This window comes from Rhineura floridana, chromosome 14, assembly GCF_030035675.1.
Source record: "Rhineura floridana isolate rRhiFlo1 chromosome 14, rRhiFlo1.hap2, whole genome shotgun sequence".
In the NCBI taxonomy this organism is placed as follows: domain Eukaryota; kingdom Metazoa; phylum Chordata; class Lepidosauria; order Squamata; family Rhineuridae; genus Rhineura; species Rhineura floridana.
The window spans coordinates 13,402,919-13,424,258 of NC_084493.1; the positions used below are offsets into that span (position 1 = coordinate 13,402,919).

The 21,340-nt window shown below is 40.3% G+C and overlaps 1 protein-coding gene and 1 pseudogene across 1 annotated transcript in view; both read right to left on the reverse strand.

Annotated features, from left to right (window-relative positions):
* Positions 1 to 21,340, reverse strand: part of HOMER2 (homer scaffold protein 2) — an 83,962-nt gene that overhangs the window by 26,508 nt on the left and 36,114 nt on the right. The window contains exon 3 of the mRNA XM_061595726.1: positions 3,349 to 3,480. Coding sequence (XP_061451710.1) covers positions 3,349 to 3,480 — 132 coding nt within the window. The remainder of the gene's footprint in view (positions 1 to 3,348; positions 3,481 to 21,340) is intronic.
* Positions 16,777 to 16,895, reverse strand: LOC133370069 (5S ribosomal RNA; annotated as a pseudogene).

Genomic DNA, 21,340 nt, shown 5'->3' on the forward strand with positions numbered 1-21,340 from the left:
AGGAGAGAAGAGGGGGCATACTGCTCATTCATGGAAAGCTAACATTAAGTCTGAAAACCTGGCTTATCCTTACCTGCAAACATGACCATTGGCTGCATTTAGAGATCATGATAAACCATGGTTTATTGTGATGGGAATGAGCATTGCCTCCTCCCTGGCCTTCCACATTCTCCCATCCCTCTCCTCCTCCTGTGTCCACGAGGACGAGATTAGAACCTTTTGCTTCCATTTTTGATTTAACTACCATTTAGGGCAGGGATGGGGAACCTGTGGCCTTCCAAATGTTGTTCAGCTCCAAATCCCACCATCTCAGGCCATTGGCCATGCTGGCTAGGGCTCATGGGAGTTGTAGTCCAGCAAAATGCAGCAGCCAGATTACTGGCTAGGGTTCCCTTTAGACGTCATATAACCTGTTTTAAAACAGCAGCGTAGGTTGCCAGTTCACTTCCAGGCCTAACTGAAGATGCTCACATGAGCATTTAAAGTCCTAAATGACTTAGGTCCCAAACATCTGAAATATTGCCTCCTTCCCTATAGACCCTCTCAGGTGCTGAGATCAGTAGAGGGGGGCTTTTGGTAGTTCCGCCACCCTCAGAAGTTCCGGAGAGGTGGGTGGCCTGAGAGAGGGCATTCTCTGTGGTGGCCCCTAAGTTGTGGAACTCCCTCCCCACCAAGGTGCATCTGGCAACTTTGCTGTACAGTTTTAAGTGAATGCTGAAGACACACCTTTTTATCCTGGCCTTCTGACACCTGAGATATGTATTTTTAGGACCCATCCTATTGTGGGATTTTAGGTTGTTTTTCCATTGTTTTTAAGGTTGTATTTTAAAATTGTTATAACCTGCCCTGGAACTTTTGGGTGAAGGCCAAGCAATAAATGATGGCAACAACAATGTCTGGAAGGAAACGAGGAACATTCAGCCCATCTTCTGAACCGTAAACTGTGGTGAATCTCAACTATAGGTTGTTGAAACAAACCAGCTTCACCAATCACAGTTTGAAGTGGTTGTTTCAACCAAATCATGGTTAAAATTAGCCACGGCTTGTGAAGTTCAGAGAACATAATAGGCTGCTGTTAACCAAAAACAGAAGCTAAAGCTTCTTACCTCCTTCTCACAGCCGTGCTAGAAGTGAGGAAAGAGGGGAAGTGCTTGAGCCTAGGGAAAGGCTAGGTTCATTCCTCTCATGATAGCCCACAGTTTACTGTGACATCCAAACGCAGCCAACACTACTGACTGCCTTCCTCCTTGCCTCCCTCTCCTCCCATTTCAGAAAAGATATGAGGGCCTGATCCTTCTGGAAGCTCCTAACTAAAACTTAACAGACCCCCTTGAAAGTGATTCAATGATCACCCCACCCTCAACTAAAAAAAAGGTTTGGGAGGCGAGGTTATGGAAGTGGAGGGTTGGGAGTATTCATATCATTTTTATTAACTTCTAAAGGGATTTCAAATTTTTAGGTCCACTTTTAACATGATGTCACCACTTCAGGCATTCAAAATTCACTGGGCTACAAATAGGACTGAAAAGGACGTGTAAAAGGAAAAGTTATGTTCCACACATTGCTGCCAAAAATGGCAACTACAAGTCTAACACCCTCCCTTCAGTGCCTAAGAAAGCTTCCGTGTCCTCGTGTGACGATGCCATGCATTTACCTACCCTACATAATTGGCTGCCACTGCAGGAGGAGAGAAGCAGAAACACACAGTGTTCCTCTGTTGAAAGTGGATGAGCCCAATGTTGCTTAATTTATATTTACATTATATTACACTAATATAAACATTTTCACTAATATTTACATTCTTACGAGCACATTATCCTTGGCTGGAGAACTACATTGCAAAATTCAGAGAAGCAGCAATTTCAAAGGACGTCTTAATTTCAGTTCACATATTGTTTCAGAAATTGCGAATTAGGTAACTTTGCTTTTAAATTCAAAGTGAATCAAATTTCTCACTCATCCCTAGTGGTGGGGAAGGAGCAGAACACACAACTGCTGCGTTCAGCACTACCTCTCCATTTAGTTTGCATCCGAAATAGCATTAAGTCTCTCATTCTGTTAGCACAAGGATTTACCCTTGAGAGAGAAATTCAATTCAGTTCGCATTTCAAGCTGAATCTATCAAATTCACACTTTCTGAAACAATATGAGAGCTGATACCCAGCCATCCTTCAAAATTTGCACTTATTCAAATTTTGCAATGCAGTTCACCAGCCCACCAATGTTCACAAAAATGCATATTTGAGGAGACAGTGTGTATAAAAATGAATATATGAATGAAAGTAACATACAAAAATGCATTATATGATGAGAAACTGCTTGCAAAAAATGTGCACATTAGTCAAAACTGCCTACAAAAATGTGGGGTTTTTTAAAGAAATTCACACTAAAATGCTTGAAATTTTTCATGACAATTTAAAAAAAATCACAAATTGCTTCAGAAATGTGGAAAACTGAATTTGAGATTGGAAAAATGAGAAACTGAGAGAACCGAAATGGACAGAACTTGTCATCCCTACTCTTGACCACCAGAGCGTTCCCTTTCCTCTCCCCCTAAATCTGTTCTGGATTACCCCCCAACCCTACGAAGCAGATATTAGGAGTGTGCGGGGCATACACTGGTGAGTTTTGTTGCACAAGCATGAATTCTTGTGCTAACAGAACAAGGACACTGGATACTGCACCTAATCTGGCCTAAAATCAGGCACAGAAAACAATATGATGAGGTACGCCTGGCGCCAACATTATTATCTTTTCGGCGCCAGGTAAAAACCTTCCTCTTTTCCCAGGCATTTTAATAGTTAATATTTTAATATTTTTAATATTTAATATTGTAGCACTTTTGATATCTTGACATCGCCACATCCTAATAACTTTTAACTAATTTAATTTTAACATTTAGTATCATGTACTTGGTTTTTAGTTATTTTATCTTTAATTATGTTTCGATTTTTTGGTATAATGAACTCATTTTAAGTGCTTAACATATGGTTTTAATTGTATATTGATTGTTTGTCTGTTGTGAACCGCCCAGAGAGCTTCGGCTATGGGGCGGTATATAAATTTAATAAATAAATAAATAAATAATAAATGATCAAACACAGAGAGAAAATATCTGTACATTAACACCTCCCACAAACTCTGGCCCACTCGTTGATTACAGGAAAGTTAATCACCTGCACAAATCCAAGTTGCTATTAATTAAGAAAAAGTGGAAGAAATCCAGTTTCATATATGAGAGACTCCCCCGAGATCCATATGTTTGTTCTTTTAATTTATTGAAACTATTGGGGATTTTACAAAAACAACACCACCACACAAAATAAAAGTAACTGAAACTCAAGTTACCTTTGTTAGTAGCTGTTCGGAAGAAAACCCCAGACCAAAGACAGTGTTTGCTCTGCTGTCAGCCCACTGGCCGAACTTCTGGGATGTTTTTGTGAAGGTCATATTAGGTGTGATTGTGCTATTTATAATCACCTGGGGGGGGGAGAGAGAGAGAGAGACAAAACATAAGGAGTATGCAATTTGAAAAAGAACATCAGGAAACAGTAGCTTGCCAAAGAAATGCATAGGAAATATTCAGATGCTTTTGATGGATCTGGGAATTCTTGCCCTTGGCAACTGTTTCACTGTTTACTCTTTCAGCTTACTTGAAGAAAATGGATGCTTGCTAACATGGAAAGCCTGGGATAGAGCTTGGCTTTTGTACAATGTCTCTCCTATAACGCTGTATGGTGTGTACGTTTGTGATGTTGCCCTCCTTTTGTGTAAAACAGGAGTTGAACCTTTGACATGAATATAGCCATTTAAGTGTTTATACCAAGAGCAACACACACACCCCATTCTTCCTCCATGGGTGGAGAAGCAATTAATCACCCCGTGTCAACGCTACAGTCAATTTAACCCTCTCCCACTGCATTTCTTTAAAAAACACCAACACCAACATACAAAGGGATTGGAAACAACTTTGGACTACATTGCAGGTTTGTAATACACGACACTTTCTCTCTCTCAGCCCTTTCCCACATCCTTGCAATATTACTACAGCAACACTGGATTTCCTTGGGTTACCACAATGCCTCCCCCATCCCTCCAGTGATACGGATATAGTAATGATGGAGCGCATTTGCATTAGCAGCGCAACTTTTTAATGCTTACATACTCAGGAAAAAACTAATGTTTTTGCATTAAATTAAATCTGAGAAAGAACACAAATGCCTTCCTTTGTGACTACTTTTTGCTTTCGCACTCCTGCCTAATCGCTGTTCTTTTATTTATTTATTATTTCATTTACATCCCACCTTTCCTCCAAGGAGCTCAAGGTGGCGTATAACATGGTTCTTCCCCTCCCAATTTTATCTTCACAACAACCCTGTGAGGTAGGTTAGGCTGAGAGGCAGTGATTGGCCCAAAAGCCACCCAGCGAGCTTCATGGCCACGTAGGGATTTGAACCCTGGTCTTCCAGGTCCCAGTCCAATATTCTAACCACTACACCACACTGGCTCTCATTTCTCTATTGTTTCTCTATTATTTCTCTGAGCAACAATCACTTTTCTACCAGGACAGATGAAAACACAGCTTCAAAATGAACCAGGAAGTCTCTTCCAAGATGAACGAGGCAATCCTTTTCCATTGTCTGAAGCAGCTTCATAATAAAGGAGGAAGACTCTTCTCCACTGTCTGAAAAAGAGGCTTCCTGGGTCATTTTGAAACTGTGTTGGAGTTTTCCCTTTGGCCTGTATGTCTCTAAATTTCTCTTCAGCACTCATTGACCACAGCTTCAACTTCACACTGAGAGTCCCATATCCCATAAAGCAATTTCTTCAAATTCTGCCTATGTATTTTGCTTCATAAGTTTCAGTCTACAAGGGCTAGAGACTTACTACAAAAAGGAAAAAACTTCAAGAGTCCAGGACCCTAGTGGCTCTGGGCCTGGTATAACAGTACCCCCTGCAAACATACACACCCTGGAGACCCTGGTACTACCTAGTTGTAATCCTTATAAACAACCCTGTATATTAAGTCAACATTGTTATAGGATTGGGGGGGGGGATTGGTCTGGATGGTGTCTTGGGTCTCTTGCAAGCCTGTAACGCTGTATCTGTAAGGATGGGATCTGTAGCAGAGAGAAACAGTGCACTCGTCAAACCAGTCTCTTTGTTAAGTTAATGGCCCTGGCCGAGTCTGTCAAGCATCCTGTCCTCATGGCTGTAGAGCTGGCCATGTTACCCATAGGAACAACTGGCTAGTGATGCTCTTTCAGGAGGGGGCAACCCCTCCCTCACCTGGCTGGAGGTAATCTTGTGGGCAGAACAACAGGCCTTGGCTAGTCTGGCCTGGAGCTGGGACAACACAGAGACTTTTACTTGCTCTCTGTGCTGAATCCAAGCTATTGCTCTGTGGGCGACATAATGTGGGGAAGCAATATCTGTGGGAGTGTTAATGTTTCCATCTTATGCACAGGTTGTATCTGTGAGTCAATAAAACCATATATCCTAAAGACGTCACAGTCTCCGCTGAACTTCATCCCAAGGAAACTGACCCCTGGGTGAGTGTAGGAACCCCTAAAGCCTCTCACCTCTTGGAGACTGGGATGCACACAACAACAACATTATTCTCCACATTGCAGATGGGGTTGGGGACGGAGGCTGAGAGAGGCCACCTAGTGAGTTTATGACAGAGGTGAGTTTTAAAGTGGGGACTTCCTTGTCTCATAGCTTTGACTCTTACGCACAATGTTACAACAGTCAAAAGAAAAAGAAAGCAAGGTGGGTGATGTAAGAAATGCAATAAAGTGGGTCTAAGTAAGCTAATGAAAGGGGCCTCACTCCGTTTCCCTCTCTTACAGAGTGGCTGGCCACCGCTGAGATCTGATAGGCAGTGCTGGCATAAGTACCTGACATATTTGGGCAGCTGCTTGGGCCCATGCACCATACCAAGGCCCACCATTGATATTGCCGCCAGCCAGGAGCCACCAGTTAAAAAATGTCCCACAATGCCCAGAGAGCCCAATTTCAACTAACGGAAATTTCATGCGCAGGGTGCCCAACATCAGTCAGAAGAGTAACACTGATGTGTAAGCCTCTTGCTGGGAGAGGGTTGGGAAAGTGCAACTGGCAGGTACTATGCCATGGATCACCCACACTCAAAGCCTGGATCTGGCCCTACTGAGAAGTGAGAGGCCAATGCAACAGCTGGCCTCTCTCAATTGATGGGAAAGGTCTCGTGCTCTCTCCCCCACCTTCAAGCAAAGATAAGGAGGAACTAGGATTGTGGATGGGAGAGAAATTTGATTCAGTCCACTTATACAGCTGCATCTATTGAATTTGCACTTTCCAAAACAATTTGAGACTTATTCGAATTTTGCAATGCAGGTAGCCAACCAAACAATGTTTACAAAAATGCATATGTTAGGGGGAAAGTGTGCATACAAATGAATACATGAGTGAAAATAACATACAAAAATACATTATGTGGCAAAAAATTGATTGCAAAAATGTATACGTTACTCAAAACTGCCCTTAAAGAAATGCTTATTAGGAAAAATTCACACTAAAATGCTGGGGAATTTTCATGAGGATTTAAAAAAAAAAGAAATTGCAAATTGCTGCAGAAATGTGTTGAACTGAATCTCAGATTGAAAAAAATGAGAAATGGAAAGAACCAAAATGGATAGATCTTTCCATCCTAACTGGGATTCATGCCCATTGACGTTTGTTAAGGATATCGGAAAGAGTTTCCTTTTGCAGCAGCCAGGATTTAAAAGAGGAATCTATTGCACAGGAAGTAGACATCAATAGTCTGTGTGATTCATGCTAAGCAGCAATTAAGACTGGGGATCCAGCTTGAACCCGAATGGAGGAAGGCACTCAACAAAGGAGTTTCCATTTCTGCTGCAAAAAAAGCAAAGCAAAAACAAAAAAGCAAGAGAAGGTTGGAGGGAGTAGAAATTAAAAGGATCAAAATTAGTTCAAGAACGCCTGCAAAACATAGAGTAAGAACACTCACCCAACCATTGTTGCCTAGTACAGATTTTGTTTTTTTTGGGGGGGACCTCCTAGAGCCATTTTCTGATGTATAAATAAGTTCAGCAAACATATAGGGCCATATCACCATCTTACTTAGAATTTGCCAGTTTTACATGCAATTAAAACAGGGTTTATGTCCTAATCTGGAAAAATATGCCAGATGAATTCTCTTTAGAACCTATGAAGCTGCCATATATACGTATTAAAAACAGATACACAAACATACACAGAAAAATTGGCTTTTCAATGGTTTTCAAGTATAAAAACCATTTATACAACATAAACACTCATAAGTGAAACACACTATTAAAACACAATAAAACAATCCCATTAAAGCATTAAAATATAAACACCCATAATTGAAACATGTAATAAAGGAATGCCATTAAAATAGCACAGTAATTAAAACAAGAGATTCAGATCGAGAAATCAAGGGAAAACCTGTATCAGCAGTCTCTGCGACATCACAAGCTGACAACCATCAGGCCATGGAAAGACTAACTGGCTGCTGTTCTTTGATCTTAATGCCCTTACCAGGCAACGGGGGAGAAGTCAGTCTTTCAGGCCCAGAGCCGTTTAGGAATTTATAATAAGACCATAAAACTGGTTCATAGGATCGCAGAATCATAGAGTTGGAAGGAGCCTTTAAGGCCATTGAGTGCAACCCGCTGCTCACTGCAGGCATCCAAATTAAAGCATTCCTGACAGGTGACTGTCCAGCTGCCTCTTGAATGCCTCTAGTACAGTACAGCTGCCTCTTGAATGCCTCCATTGAACCTGGGACCTTTTGCATAAAGAATACGTGCTCTCCTACTGAGCTGTGGGCCTTCCCCATATTTAGTTACTTACGGAAAATCTTCTCCAGAATGCAGAATTCACTACTATCTTTAAGAAATGACCTTTCTTCTGAAAATGTAATGGAGGGATTGGGAACCTGTGGTTCTCCAGATGTTACTACACTATAATTCCCAATTACCTCTGACCATTGAGCATGCTGGCTGGGGCTGATTAGAGTTGGAGTCCAACATCATCTGGAGGGCCATAGGTTCCCCATCTCTGGCTCTAACATCTTAAACAATATCCAAGGAGTATTTATAGAAAGAGTATAGCTCTCCTGTTGAAGGCCTTTAATGTACATCATCTCAGCAATCACTACACTACAGATGACTGACAGGTGACACCAGCTGATTGGCAAGGGGTGTGGTTTAGCAAAAATGGCCAAACTGGACTCCCTGATAGGCCAAGGTTAGACCGTGGGCTGGAGTTTTCCCACCTGTAAGGTTTACAGATAGGTAGGGAAGGGCAAGAAATTCAATTCAGTTCGCATTTAAAGCTGAATTTATCAAATTTACACTGGAACATGAGAACCAAAACACAGCCATCCTTCAAAATTCACACTTATAGGAATTTTGTGATGTAGTTCTCCAACTAAGCAATGTTTGCAACAATGCATCTAGGGAAAATGTGCTTATGCATATATACAATATATATGAATATATGAGTGCAAATAAATACCAAAATGCATTATATTAGGAGAAATTGCTTGCAAAAATGTGTACTTTAGTTAAAACTGCACACATAAATGTGTTTAGTAGGAGATATTCTCACTAAAATGCTGGAGAATTTTCATGAGGACATTTTTTAAACAATTCACAAATTGTTGCAAAAATGGAGAACCGAAATCAAGTTTTCAAAAAATTAGCAACTGAGAAAATTGAAATTGACAGATCCTTCCATTCCTCCAAGGTAGGTCAATGCTATCCCCAAATTATAAATGAGAGAAAGAGAGGCCTAGGGCCACCTGGAGCTACCTGAACTGACTAGGGTGATGCATGCCTTGGTTACATCCCGCTTAGACTACTGTAACGCACTCTACGTGGGGCTGCCTTTGAAGACTATTTGGAAACTTAAATTGGTACAAAGAGCTGCAGCCAGAGTGCTAACCGGGGCTGGTTACAGGGACCATACAACTCCCCTGTTACAACAGCTCCACTGGCTGCCAATTTGTTTCCAGTCACAATTCAAAGTGCTGGTTTTGACCTACAAAGCCCTATACGGCTCAGGTCCAGACTATTTGACAGATCGTATCTCCCTACATGAACCTATCCGGGATTTGAGATCTTCAGGTGAGGCCCTTCTTGTGTTTCCCCACACCTTCGCAAGCACATATGACGCAGACACGAGATAGGGCCTTTTCGGTGGCCGCCCCTAGGCTGTGGAACTCCCTTCCGAGTGAGGTGCGATCAGCTCCCTCCTTGCCGTCTTTCCGGCGACAAGTAAAGACTGTTTTATTTCAACGGGCATTTGGGATAGAGAACGACCAGGATTAAGTGTCATAGGTTTGGTGATTACATTATATGATTTTATTATTTTAAATTGTCCGCTTTTTTAACCTATATTTTATGGTTTTAATTTTTCTCATAGTTTAATTCTTTTTTAATAATATACTCTGTATGTTTTAATGGTGTTGTTTTTAGTTGTAAGCTGCTCTGAGTCCTATTGGAAAAAGGGCGGGGTAGAAATAAAGTTTATTATTATTATTATTATTATTATTATTATTATTATTATTATTAACAAGTTCACGGTGGAAATAAGATTCTTCACTGCTCAATTTGCCAGTATGCTGCTACACCTGAACTGCTTTATGAATTGAGAGCCTGCTAATTGTTTAACCCCATTCCACCTCTCTGCTGTTTAAACACAATTGCTTCTTGTTCTTATTATGCAGAAAGGATGAATAATCGTCACTCCTCTTTTGTCTTGACATTCCTTTAAAATATTGGAATGCCCAATGCATTTTAAAAATCAGGTTTCTTGAAAAGGAAGACGAGACAAAGATCAGCATACAAAAGCATAAGCCGCTGCTTACATTTCTAAAATTGGGATCCTGAGGATTGAGGCAGCCTGGAAGCACTTCCTCCCAATCTCAGAAGTGTGGCATGGCTAGAGATGGAGGAGACTTTTATTCAGTTCATATTTAAAGGCAAACCTATCTAATTACCATTTTTGAAAACAATGCAAAAAACGAAATGCATCCATTCATCGAAAGTCACACTTCTCTGAATTTTGCAATGCGGTTCTCCAGCCAAGGAATGTGTACAAAAATGCATACACTTGGCTGAAGTGTGCATTAATATGCATAGAATAGTGAAAATAACAAAATGTTTTACATTAGGGGAAACTGCTTTGCAAATTGTGTACATTAGGCAAAACGGCACACAAAAATTGGTATACTAGGAGAAATTCAGACTAAAATGCTGATTAATTTTCATGAGTGCTTAAAAAAAAGGATTTGCAAATGGATGTGGAAATGTGGAGAACTGAACTTGAGACTGGAAAAATGAGAAATGGAGACAACTGAAAATGGACATATTCACATAGCCTTAGGCATGGCTCAGTAATGAAGCAAAGACACTCTATATATATTCAGATGTTCTCTCATTGTCATTTAAAACTCATGTTCAAAGTCATACGCAAAGTCCAAAAGATTTATTTTATGTATTTATTAAATTTATATCCCACCCTTCCTCCCAGAAGGAGCCCAGGGTTGCAAACAAAACACTAAAAGCACTCTAAAACACCTTAAAAACAGACATTAAAATATATTAAAACAAGACATCTTTAAAAACATTAAAACAAAACATTTTTGAAAACATATTTTTAAAAAAGCTTTAAAAAATCTTAAAAAGCAATTCTAACACAGACTGGGATGTTTAAAGAGGAAGGTCTTCAGTGGGCACCGAAAAGATGACAGAGATGGTGCCTGTCTAATATTAAAGGGGAGGGAATTCCAAAGTGTTGGTGCCACAACACGAAAGGTCTGCTTCCTATGTTGTGCAGAACAGGCCTCCTGATTAGATGGTATCTGCAGGAGGCTTTCACCTGCAGAGTGCAGTGATCAACTGGCTATATAAGGGGTAAGATGTGCCACAAAGTTTTGCAGGTTACAGATGACCCCATTAGATACTCCATTAGATATTCTAAGCTACATCTGATAAAGTATGCGGAAGCCTAAAAAGTTTATGCCAGAATAAATGTCAGCCATTAAGGTGCCAAGGGATGCTTTATGGCTGTTGGTACATTTATTTAACAAAATGTATATACCGCTTGAATGTGAAGACCTCTAAGCAGATTACAAACAACCAGTAAAATTAACCATAAAACAGTTAAAAGCATGCAATTTCAAACATATTTAAAACAGTTAAAACAGCTACTAAGTAAAAACGCCACTTTTAAAAACTCTGTCTGGGAAAAGTGTTGACAACAGCACTGTATTTTTTTTATCCCCCAAAGGAACGGAAGCAGAGAGGGAATAGAACTGAGGCAAAATTGGGACCTAGAACTTCCTAGCTCATTCTTTCACCATTATGATACATTCACTGAAAATGAAATGGACTGCCTTCAAGTCGATTTCAACTTATGGTGACCCTATGAATAGGGCTTTCATGGTAAACGGTATTCAGAGGGGGTTTACCATTGCCTCCCTCTGAGGCTGACAGGCAGTGACTGGCCCAAGGTCACCCAGTGAGCTTCATGGCTGTGTGGGGATTCGAACCCTGGTCTCACAGGTCGTAGTCCAGCACCTTAACCACTACACCACACTGGCTCTCCATTATTTACTCACCACAACCACATTTAAGCCTTTCATTTCTCTTCCAGGTTTTGGCTTCCAAAGCTGTTCTGTGATGTGACTTAGAAATGAAGCAGGCCAGGCCTGGCAGCCAAGAGGTCTTCTGTATCTTTAAAAGTTGTGCAGGGGGAAGGGAGAATTCCACCTTGTGGATTTTTCCATTACAGTGTTGCAAGAACACCTGCACTTGGCTGACTTTCTTTTCTCCTAAAAATACAGGATCAGTCTCAGGCCCTGAGCCTACCAACCCTAGTTGGAGAATATGCTTCTACGATGCAGGAAGCCTGCAAGGGTATTTGCAGAAAGCAGAATGATCTACTCACATCAGTTACCTACAATATCGCTAACCATTCTCAGTAGAAGGACAGAGTTGCAAGTGCCTGGCCTTTAAGGGCTGTTCCTTTGACTTTTAACAGCTGCACAGCAGCGGGAGGTTAGCTGGTGAAACCTCTCCTGTGTCTGTGTTACTGTAGCACCGCGGCTGAACTTCCCCTGGAGTTAAAGGGATGGGAAGAACCTTATTTAGATCAGCAGCTGCCAACCCTCACAGATGGAGAACACAGAAGGATGATGGATCGATTTTAAAATCACATACTTCAACTAAATTTAAATCGCAGTTTAAGTCACTGTGTGCAATGCTCTTTATGAGTTGCTGCAGATTATTTTCTCCCACTTGTTCTTTAAACACTGGACCAGATTGTTCAAACAATTCCATAGCTTATTTATAAATATCTTAAATAATTCAGTGTTGCTGTTGTCATTTTCGTCAGTACATTTTAGTGTGTAAAGAGTAGGCAAACCTTGTCACACACTTTTTTCTGATCTAGTTTACTGTTTTGCTCCTCTCTAAGCTTCATTAGGGAACAGAGAAAACAGAGATTTTAACTGGCAGGAGTCCTTTGGCACATTAAAGGGTGAGCAAGCTTATTGTGGCATAAGCATTCATGGCTGCAGCCTATTTTAAGGCACCGCAGGATTCTCATTTTTGCTCCAACAGAGTGACACAGAAATTTAGCATGTTGACACTCTGGCTTCTGTGATGCAAGCAGACATTTGTGTAACAGCACACTTAAGTCATATCCTATGCAAGCCTAGTGAGGCAAAGCTGGCCAGCTCTTTTTCTTCCTTTCTACCACCACCCTTAACCCATTACTATTGGGGTTTTGCTGGTACCATCTTACACCACCATTATGGAGAGCAGAATCTGCCTGCCCTTAAGATTTGGTGCAAGATATTTAGGCACTTCCGAGGCAATTATAATCTTTACTTTGGGAAGGAGGGTTGTCTACTGTTAGGGCAGAGCTAGATGTTCAGTGCAAACTGCAGACTGGGCACTACAGCCTCATCTGTACTTTAAACTGTCATGGCTTCCCCCAAAGAATCCTGGGAACTGCTGTACTGGGAGTTGCAAAGAATCCTGGGAACAGAGTGCTGGGAGTTGTTAGGAGACCCCTGTTCCCTGCACAGAGTTACAGTTCCCAGAGTGGTTTAACAGTCAATCACTCTTCCCAGGGAACTGTGGGAATTGTAGCTCTGTGAGGGGAATCAGTGTCAGTCTCTTAACAACGCTCAGCACCCTTCACAACGTACACTTTCCAGGATTCTTGAGAGAAGCATCCATGTCTATTAAAGTGGCATCATAGTACTTTAAATGTAAAGTACAGATGAGGCCTAAGTATCTGCTCAACAGCTGCAAAGCACGACAGAAAGAACAGGCAAGGTAGGGGAAGGTTGTTTGACTCTTCTCCCATCAAGCCTTTCCCTTGGAAATCCTTCTACTTTTCTCCAGCTGTCGACATACATTTGCCACACGGCAGTGAAAATCATTGGTAAGGAGTAGGGATGGGGGAGAAATTCAATTTAGTTCACGTTTAAAGCAGAACTTATCAAAGTCACACTTTCCAAAACTATATGAACATGGAAACGAAGCCATCCTCTAAAATTTGTACTTATTTGAATTTTGCAATGCAGTTCTCCAACCACTGTTTTTAAAATGCATGTGTAAGGAGAAAATGTGCATAAAGATGAATATATTACTGGAAATAACATACAAAAATGCTTTATATTATGAGAAATAGTTTGAAAAAATGTCTACATTAGTCAAAACAGCATACAAAAATGGGTTTAATAGGAGAAATTCAGACTAAAATGCTGAAGAAATTTCATAAGGATTCCCCCCCCAAAAAAAAACAATCACAAATTGCTGCAGAAACATGGAGAACTGAATTTAAGATTGGGGGGAAATGAGAAACTGAGAGAACTGAAACTAACAGATCTTTCCATCCAAAGTCACTCATTGAGCTTCATGGGTGTGTGGGGATTCATGTAGTCCAACACCTTAACCACTACACCACACTAGCAACCAGAGTCAGTATAGATTATCATTAAGTAATATGTATCTTATCTGATCACATATTTGCTTTCACTGGGCAAATTTTGCTACTACTCCAATATATCTGATGGGGTTAAGTGCCTGGAGATAAGCAGACGTTATCAAATTAGGTCTGAAAAGAGGTACCCGTCGCATCAGAGTGCTGGATCAAAATACTGTATATACACTCTTTCCAAAGTCAGTAGCACACCGATACAGCATTAAAAAAGGAAGCAGAACTTTGCTGAAGAGGTTTAACAAGCTTAAACGAGTGATAACGTGGACCTCCTCCTTCTCATCACCACTGGACTGGCAACTGCTGGCAAACACTTTGCAACCAGCTATTTATATCCAGGGCCTGCACACATCTATCCCTTGATTATCAAAGCCTATGCCCCACAAGAAGAACCAGGCATGAAACCTGGGACTATAAATCATCTGAAGTGTGGGTAGCCAAAAAATGAATTGGTATGGAAACAGGACAGACTGAGGAACGAATACATATGCAACATCCAGACCATACATTTATTATGCTACTTTTACAGTCATGGAGAAGCCTAGGAACTATAGTTTGTTAAAGGGGTTCACCTCCCACAGCTGTGGTTCCCAGCACCCTGAGCAAACTACAGTTCCTAGGACTCTCTATGTCTGTTAAAGTAGCGTAATAGTGATTTACATATATGGTGTGGATGCGACCATGGACTGGAAAAAGACCGATCCAAACCATCCCTAGGTGGCTGAATCCCTGCTCAGCATCCCTCAGGTTGCCAGTTCAAGATCCTGAAACATGGCTTCCAGAATTGCTTGGGAATTCTAAGAAACAGAAAAACCAGTGCAGTTTCTAAACCAGTGGTTATAATCAGTGCAGTTTTGAAATGGTGTCCAATTGTATTCAAGCATGAATGCAAACCTGCTTTTTGATCTCAGGAGCCATCATGCAAATTTTGGTTACGATATCTTAAGATGCACAGCAAACAAACAACTCTCCAAAATACATAGCAGGTGAAAGGAATATGAAGATAACCAGTGAGATTAAGCTCTATTTTTATACTCTGATGCTAATAGTGATATATTCATTAACTTATGGAAGGTGATCATCATTTGCAGGTGGTATGGGTGGGTGGGCAAAGTGGTCCAGAACCAGTAAAACATACACCTATAGCCATTATCTGTTCAGCTAAGAAACGGACACAGGCAGTAGCATTATCTTAAGTTGCTGCCTTGTTAGCATGGCGTAAACTTTTTTTTAAAATCTTCAGAAACAAAACTTGGGAGCCAAAAAAAAGAAGTGCTCCCCAGCAATCTGTTCACAATCCAGATAAATGCTGTGAAGTTCTTGAAAGCCATGGAAACCTAGAATTTCATGCATGTCAGTAATGTCACAGCCAGCGCAGCAGGGAGGAATGCATTAGGGATCCCTACAGCTATATGAAGTGATAATATACAAAACTGCAGCAAGCCATGCTTAAGCTGGATAGCCATGTGTGTTATAAAATCTACTCTGCAAATGCAAATACATCTCCCCTGATCTTTCATTGTACTTTCCACAAACCAGCCCCAGTAATTCGCTGATGCCCAGAACAAGCACTATGATTAATCAGCAGGCATCCAGTGAGGTATTTCAATTTATTGGAAAGCTGGGTGATGTTCTGCAGTGCATGCCAAAGATGTAACAATATGAAAATATTTTTTCTTATTTTCTCATAAGAAAATAAATCCCAAAGGTTTTGTTCCACATTTGATCAGCAAACTAGTGACAAGCTGGGTTTTATAATGAAACATGGGAGGGGGACACAAAAAGTAAGACTCCCAATAACAATCCCAGACTAAGGAAGAAGTGGTGTTTAGTGCCAGCATTTGCAAGACTGTGTATAATTCTAATTGGCCCATCTCAAAAAAGATATATCACAGGGCAGGAAAAGGGACAGCAACAACCATGGTCAAAGGGACGAAACGCCTTCCCTACTAGGAAAGGGCTGCAACATTGGCACCCCTTTTCATTTAGAAAATAACATAACTAAGGCTCAGTTTGCACGATATATGTAAAGTAGTATCATACCACTCTAAACAGTCATGGCTTCCCCCAAAGAATCTTGGGAAATGTGGTCTGTTAAAGGTGCTGAGACTTCTTCGGAGACCCCTATCCCCTTCAAAGAGCTACAAATCCCAGAGTTTCGTGGAAAGAGGGATTGACTATTAAACTGCTCTGAGAACTGTAGTTCTATGAAGGGAATAGGGGTCTCCGAACAAGTCTCAGCACCTTTAACAGACTACATTTCCCAAGATTTTGTGGGTGAAGCTATGTCTGTTTAAAGTGGTGTAATACTACTTTGAATGTATAGTGTAGATGGGACCTAAGAGAAGACATGAAGTATATGCAATTATGCATGGTAGGGAGAGAGAACTTTTCACCCTCTCTCTCTCAACACTAGAACTCAAGGTCACCCAGTGAAATTAAATTCACAATGGATTAAAAACAGAAAATATACAATACCTTACTGGCAATACTAAATCAGTGCCTGGATACGTTAATGAGCTGGATAAGGACTGATAAAACTAAGGTATTGGGTGATATACAATACCAGTCCTCCTCAGAGGAGACCCACTGAAGTTACTTTTGTTGTTGTTATATGCCTTCAAGTCGATTACGACTTATGGCAACCCTATGAATCTTGTTTGGATATATCCATATGGTTTTCATGGTAAGAGGTATTCAGAGGTGGTTTACCATTGCCTTCATCTAAGCCTATGGCACTCAGTATTCCCAGGCGGTCTCCCATCCAAGTATTAAACAGGCCTGACCCTGCTTAGCTTCCAAGATCAGATGAGATCAGGCATGTTCAGGGCAGTATGGCTGTAGGCTTTGAAGTTAATAGACACAGCTAATTTAGGTTCATTAATTTCAATGGGTAAGTAGACTTAGTTGAATACAACTCATTATTAGTGCAACAGATTTAAGTTTTTCATTCTAGCTTAGCACAGACTAGCTGGGATAGAACACTTAGTGATTTTTTAAATTGTTTTTATTTTATTTTTAATTGTGTTGTTTTATCACTGATGTTCTTGCCACCTCTGGGTTCCTTTGGGAGGAAGGGTGGGACACAAATTTAATTAATTAAATCTATTTTCACAGTTTCATATGCGAGTTGCAATGTAATCAGGCTAACTTCTCAGTAAGAACACAAGATCTGCAAAGCTTTAAAAACCTTGAAGGTGCTCAGTATTCTATGCGAGGCACACTTCTATCCTCGATTGTGAAATGAGAATGGGAACTTGTTCTTGCTGCAGTTCTTGGAAGTTAATTTGTCTGAGCCCATCTATTCAGCTCCAGAGCTGCTCGTTTCAATAGATAACTTGATTTAAACAAAAACAGAAGTTCGGGCAGCCGTGTCCTTTGCCCTGGTTCCAAGGGGAAGGGAAGGTAACTTCTTGTACTCTTTCAAATCTGCATTCTTTTAGGTCACCGTTGTTCTGAAGGAATAATAATGTAGGTCGATTTTAATGAGCTGTCTAGTGTATGGTTTCCCCCATAAGCTCTGCAGTAGTTGTCATAAACTCATACTTATCTCCAGTAAAATTCCTCTCTTAACTCTCCTTTTTTCATTTACCTGCAATATTCCTCTTTTTTGTTGGTGAGGTAGAACACGCATCAGGTGGTGAAGACATGACGAAAGACTGGAGTTGTGCAATCTTGGCATTGCAACTTTCATTACATATGCATTTTTTTTTGCAAACCATCCAGCGAAAATATTATGAAGGGCAGTACATAAATCCCTTAAATAAAATATTCCAGCACAAGTTAAACACTGGATCAGCAGTCAGGTCAGTCAGATTTCAATTGTTTGCAGGAAACGGCCATTACAAGAACAAAACTCCAACAATAACTTTTTTAAAAAAATCAATCACCAGAATGGCAAATTACAATTTTACGTTTTGATAAAGTCCCCTAAATCATTCAGATTTTAAAAAATCCCCTTGGCAGTCAACACTATTTTGGGTCACAAAGGTCATCCATAACTTTCATGCTTGTTATTGTTACGTGTCTTCAAGTCGATTACGACTTATGGCGACCCTATGAATCAGCGACCTCGAAAGCTACCCTAAAGGAAGGGATGGAAAGATCTCTCAATTTCAGTTCTTGGTTTCTCATTTTTCCAATCTGAAATTCAGTTCTCCACATTTCTGTAGCAATTTGCAATTTATTTTTTATTTATTTAAAATCCCCATGAAAATTCTTCAGCATTTTAGTGCAAATTTTTTTAACATGGACATTTTTGTAAGCAGTTTTAACTAATGTACATTGTTCTGTAAGCAATTTCGCCTAATATAATGCATTTCTGCATGTGTTTCATTAATATATTAATTTTTATGCACACTTTCCCCTAACATATGTATTTTTGTAAACATTGTTTGGATGGAGAACTGCACTGCAAAACAAAATGAGTGCAGTTTTTGAAGGATGGCTGTTCTTCGGTTCTCATATTGCTTCACAAAGTGCAGATGTGATAGATTCACTTTTAAATACAAGCAGAATTGAATTTCTCCCCAAACCCTACCTGTAGGTAACAAATTTGAATGTCTACATCAACTAGCAACCAGGTAATTTCAAAATCATCTGACTGACCTTCTGGAGCATTCTAAAATGAACAGAGGAATCTATCCCTAAATGAACTGTAAAAAGGGCAATACAAGATATAGAGCACAATGTCTACAATCTGATCTGATCTGCATATACAAAGGTGGTCATTTCATGGCCTATTAAAGAATTTACCAGTCAGATTTCAAACTATGTTCACAGAATATCTACGCTAATTACATGGATGTCTAATGGATGTCTGAATAAATGGTGGTGGTGTTTAGTCCCACATATAAGCAGTCGTCTCATGGTCAGATTTAATTTTAACACACCAAACTGCAGACAATTCTATACATGGGCAATGCTTTTATTTATTTTTTTATTTATTAAGAGGAAGATAGCCCACCTAATGCACCAAGAACCCAGTGTGTGGCAGCTGTGAAAAAGGCAAATTCCATGCTAAGGATCATTAAGATAGGAATTGAAATAAAACTGCTATCATAATGTTGTTATAAAATGTATGCTGTGACAACATTTGGAATACTGTTACAGTTCTGGTCGCTTCACCTCAAAAAGGATATAGTAGAGTTGCAAAAGTTTCAGAAAAGGGCAGTTAAAATAATCAAGGGGATGCAGCAAGTAACCTACGAGGAAAGGTTGCAACATCTGGGCCTTTTTAATTTAGAGAAAATGAGAGTAAGAGGCAGCAAGACAGAAGTGTGTAAAATTATGCATGGCACCGAGAAAGTGTATACAGAAAAGTTTCTTTCTCTCTCATAACATTATAATTTGTGGAAATCCAATGAAGCTGAACGTTGGAAGATTCAGCATAAGCAAAAGGAAGTCCTCCTTCACACAGCACATAGTTAAATTATGGAGTTTGCTCCCCCAAGAGGCAGTGGTGGCCACTAAAATGTCTTTCAAAGAGGATTACACACATTGATGGGAGGATAGGACTATCAGTGGCTACTGGCCACAATGGCTACACTCTGCCTCCATTGTCAGAAGCAGTATGCTTCTGAATACCAGTTTCTGGAAACCTCAGGAAGGGAGAGTGCTCTTCTATTGAGGCCTCTCTTGTGGGCTTCTTATAGACATCTGGTTGAGAACAGGATGCTGAACTTGATGGGCTACTGGCCTGATCTAGCAGGCTCCTCCTATGTTCTTATGAACAATTCTGATGACATATATGTTTATTTGCTTACATAGCTATGCCTTACTTCTAAAAAAAGAGTTTCATTTATTCTTTAAAGTGACAAAGTTGTCCATTCTCACAGACAGACAGAGTCATCATGGGCACTAATCAACCGGTAATTCCCCACTGCAAGTTTCTACCCAATTCAAATTGACCATGCTGGTAACTTACAGAACTGGTTTTTCACAATCTCCCCTGAAAGAGCACAAAGGTACCTTTGTGCTAAAGGTAGAGAGGTGCTTTCAGATCTGTCAGACTGATCTGTAATTGTTACCCCCACCTGCACCCTTCTCTGCCTTATCTCTATACACACACAACCACACAGTGGATTCTATATCTTTTAATATGCCTTCCTTTGACTTTCGGTACCTCCCGGTTGAGACAGCAAGGATGCTCATTAGGAAAAAAATGAAATTAATTTCTCAGCAACAGTGGAAAGTTACTCTGTAAGCATGCTTTAATGGAATTGTTTTATTGCATATCTTAATTATGGATGTTTATGTTTTAATTGGATTGTTTTACTGTGTATCTTAATTGTGTATTTTAATTATCGATGTTTATATTTTAACTCTTCTGCAATTGGTTTTCATACTGCTTGTGTAATTGGTCTTTATACTTGTAAACCACATAGAAGCCTATTACAGCATGAAGTGGTTAATTAATTGATGATGGTTTGGAAAAATCAAGTGACTACTAGTGTTTTTCTTACAGCCAAGACCAAGCATAAAATATATTTATTACATGCAAAATCTTATCGAGAAAGGTTGCCCCATCAATGGCGAGAGAAATAGCATGAATGAGAGCCTCTCCATCAGCATTTTCTACACATTCCGTTCTCACAGCATTTGACAAGACCAGTTGGGCAGCATGTGGCTATCAGCCTAATTTCCCCCCCCCCATCAGACCACCTCCATGGGAGAGATCAGCAAAGGGGCTCATTCCCATTAGCTTTGCTGGAAGACCAGCTCAACCCTGCACTACTTCCCTGCCAGCTGGTCATTATAATTAAGAACTACTATTTAAGAATCGGTGCCTGAGTTTGCTTTTTTCCTTTTCCCTCCCTGTCCCTTTGCCCTTGTCTTTTGTGTTTTTTTTAAGATTGTAAGCCTGCAAGCAGGGACTCTCTTATATTAATTGACTGTATGTAAGCCACCCTGGGAGCCCTTTTGGCTGAAGAGCAGGGAACAAATGCTCTAAATAAATAAAAAATAATGCCAGATATATGGGCAAGGAGGGGGAAAGGTGGTGGCAGAGAAAATTAAAAGAAGTGCCCCTCCCTTCACAAGCATGCAGCCCCTGACAGGAAAAAAATTCCCTACCCTGAACTAAACCTATTAATAGGCACATTCCCTATTTTCTCACTGTGTGTGTCATAGTATACTGAATGCTTACCTTGCATTGGAATTTACTTGCCAGTCGCATCCCTGACTTAACAAAAATATCATCTCAAAATCTTGCTAACCGCAGCTGAACATTAACGTTCTGAATAAGAAAGATTATGAGGCAACAAGAAAAATGTGCAAATAGATCCCGACT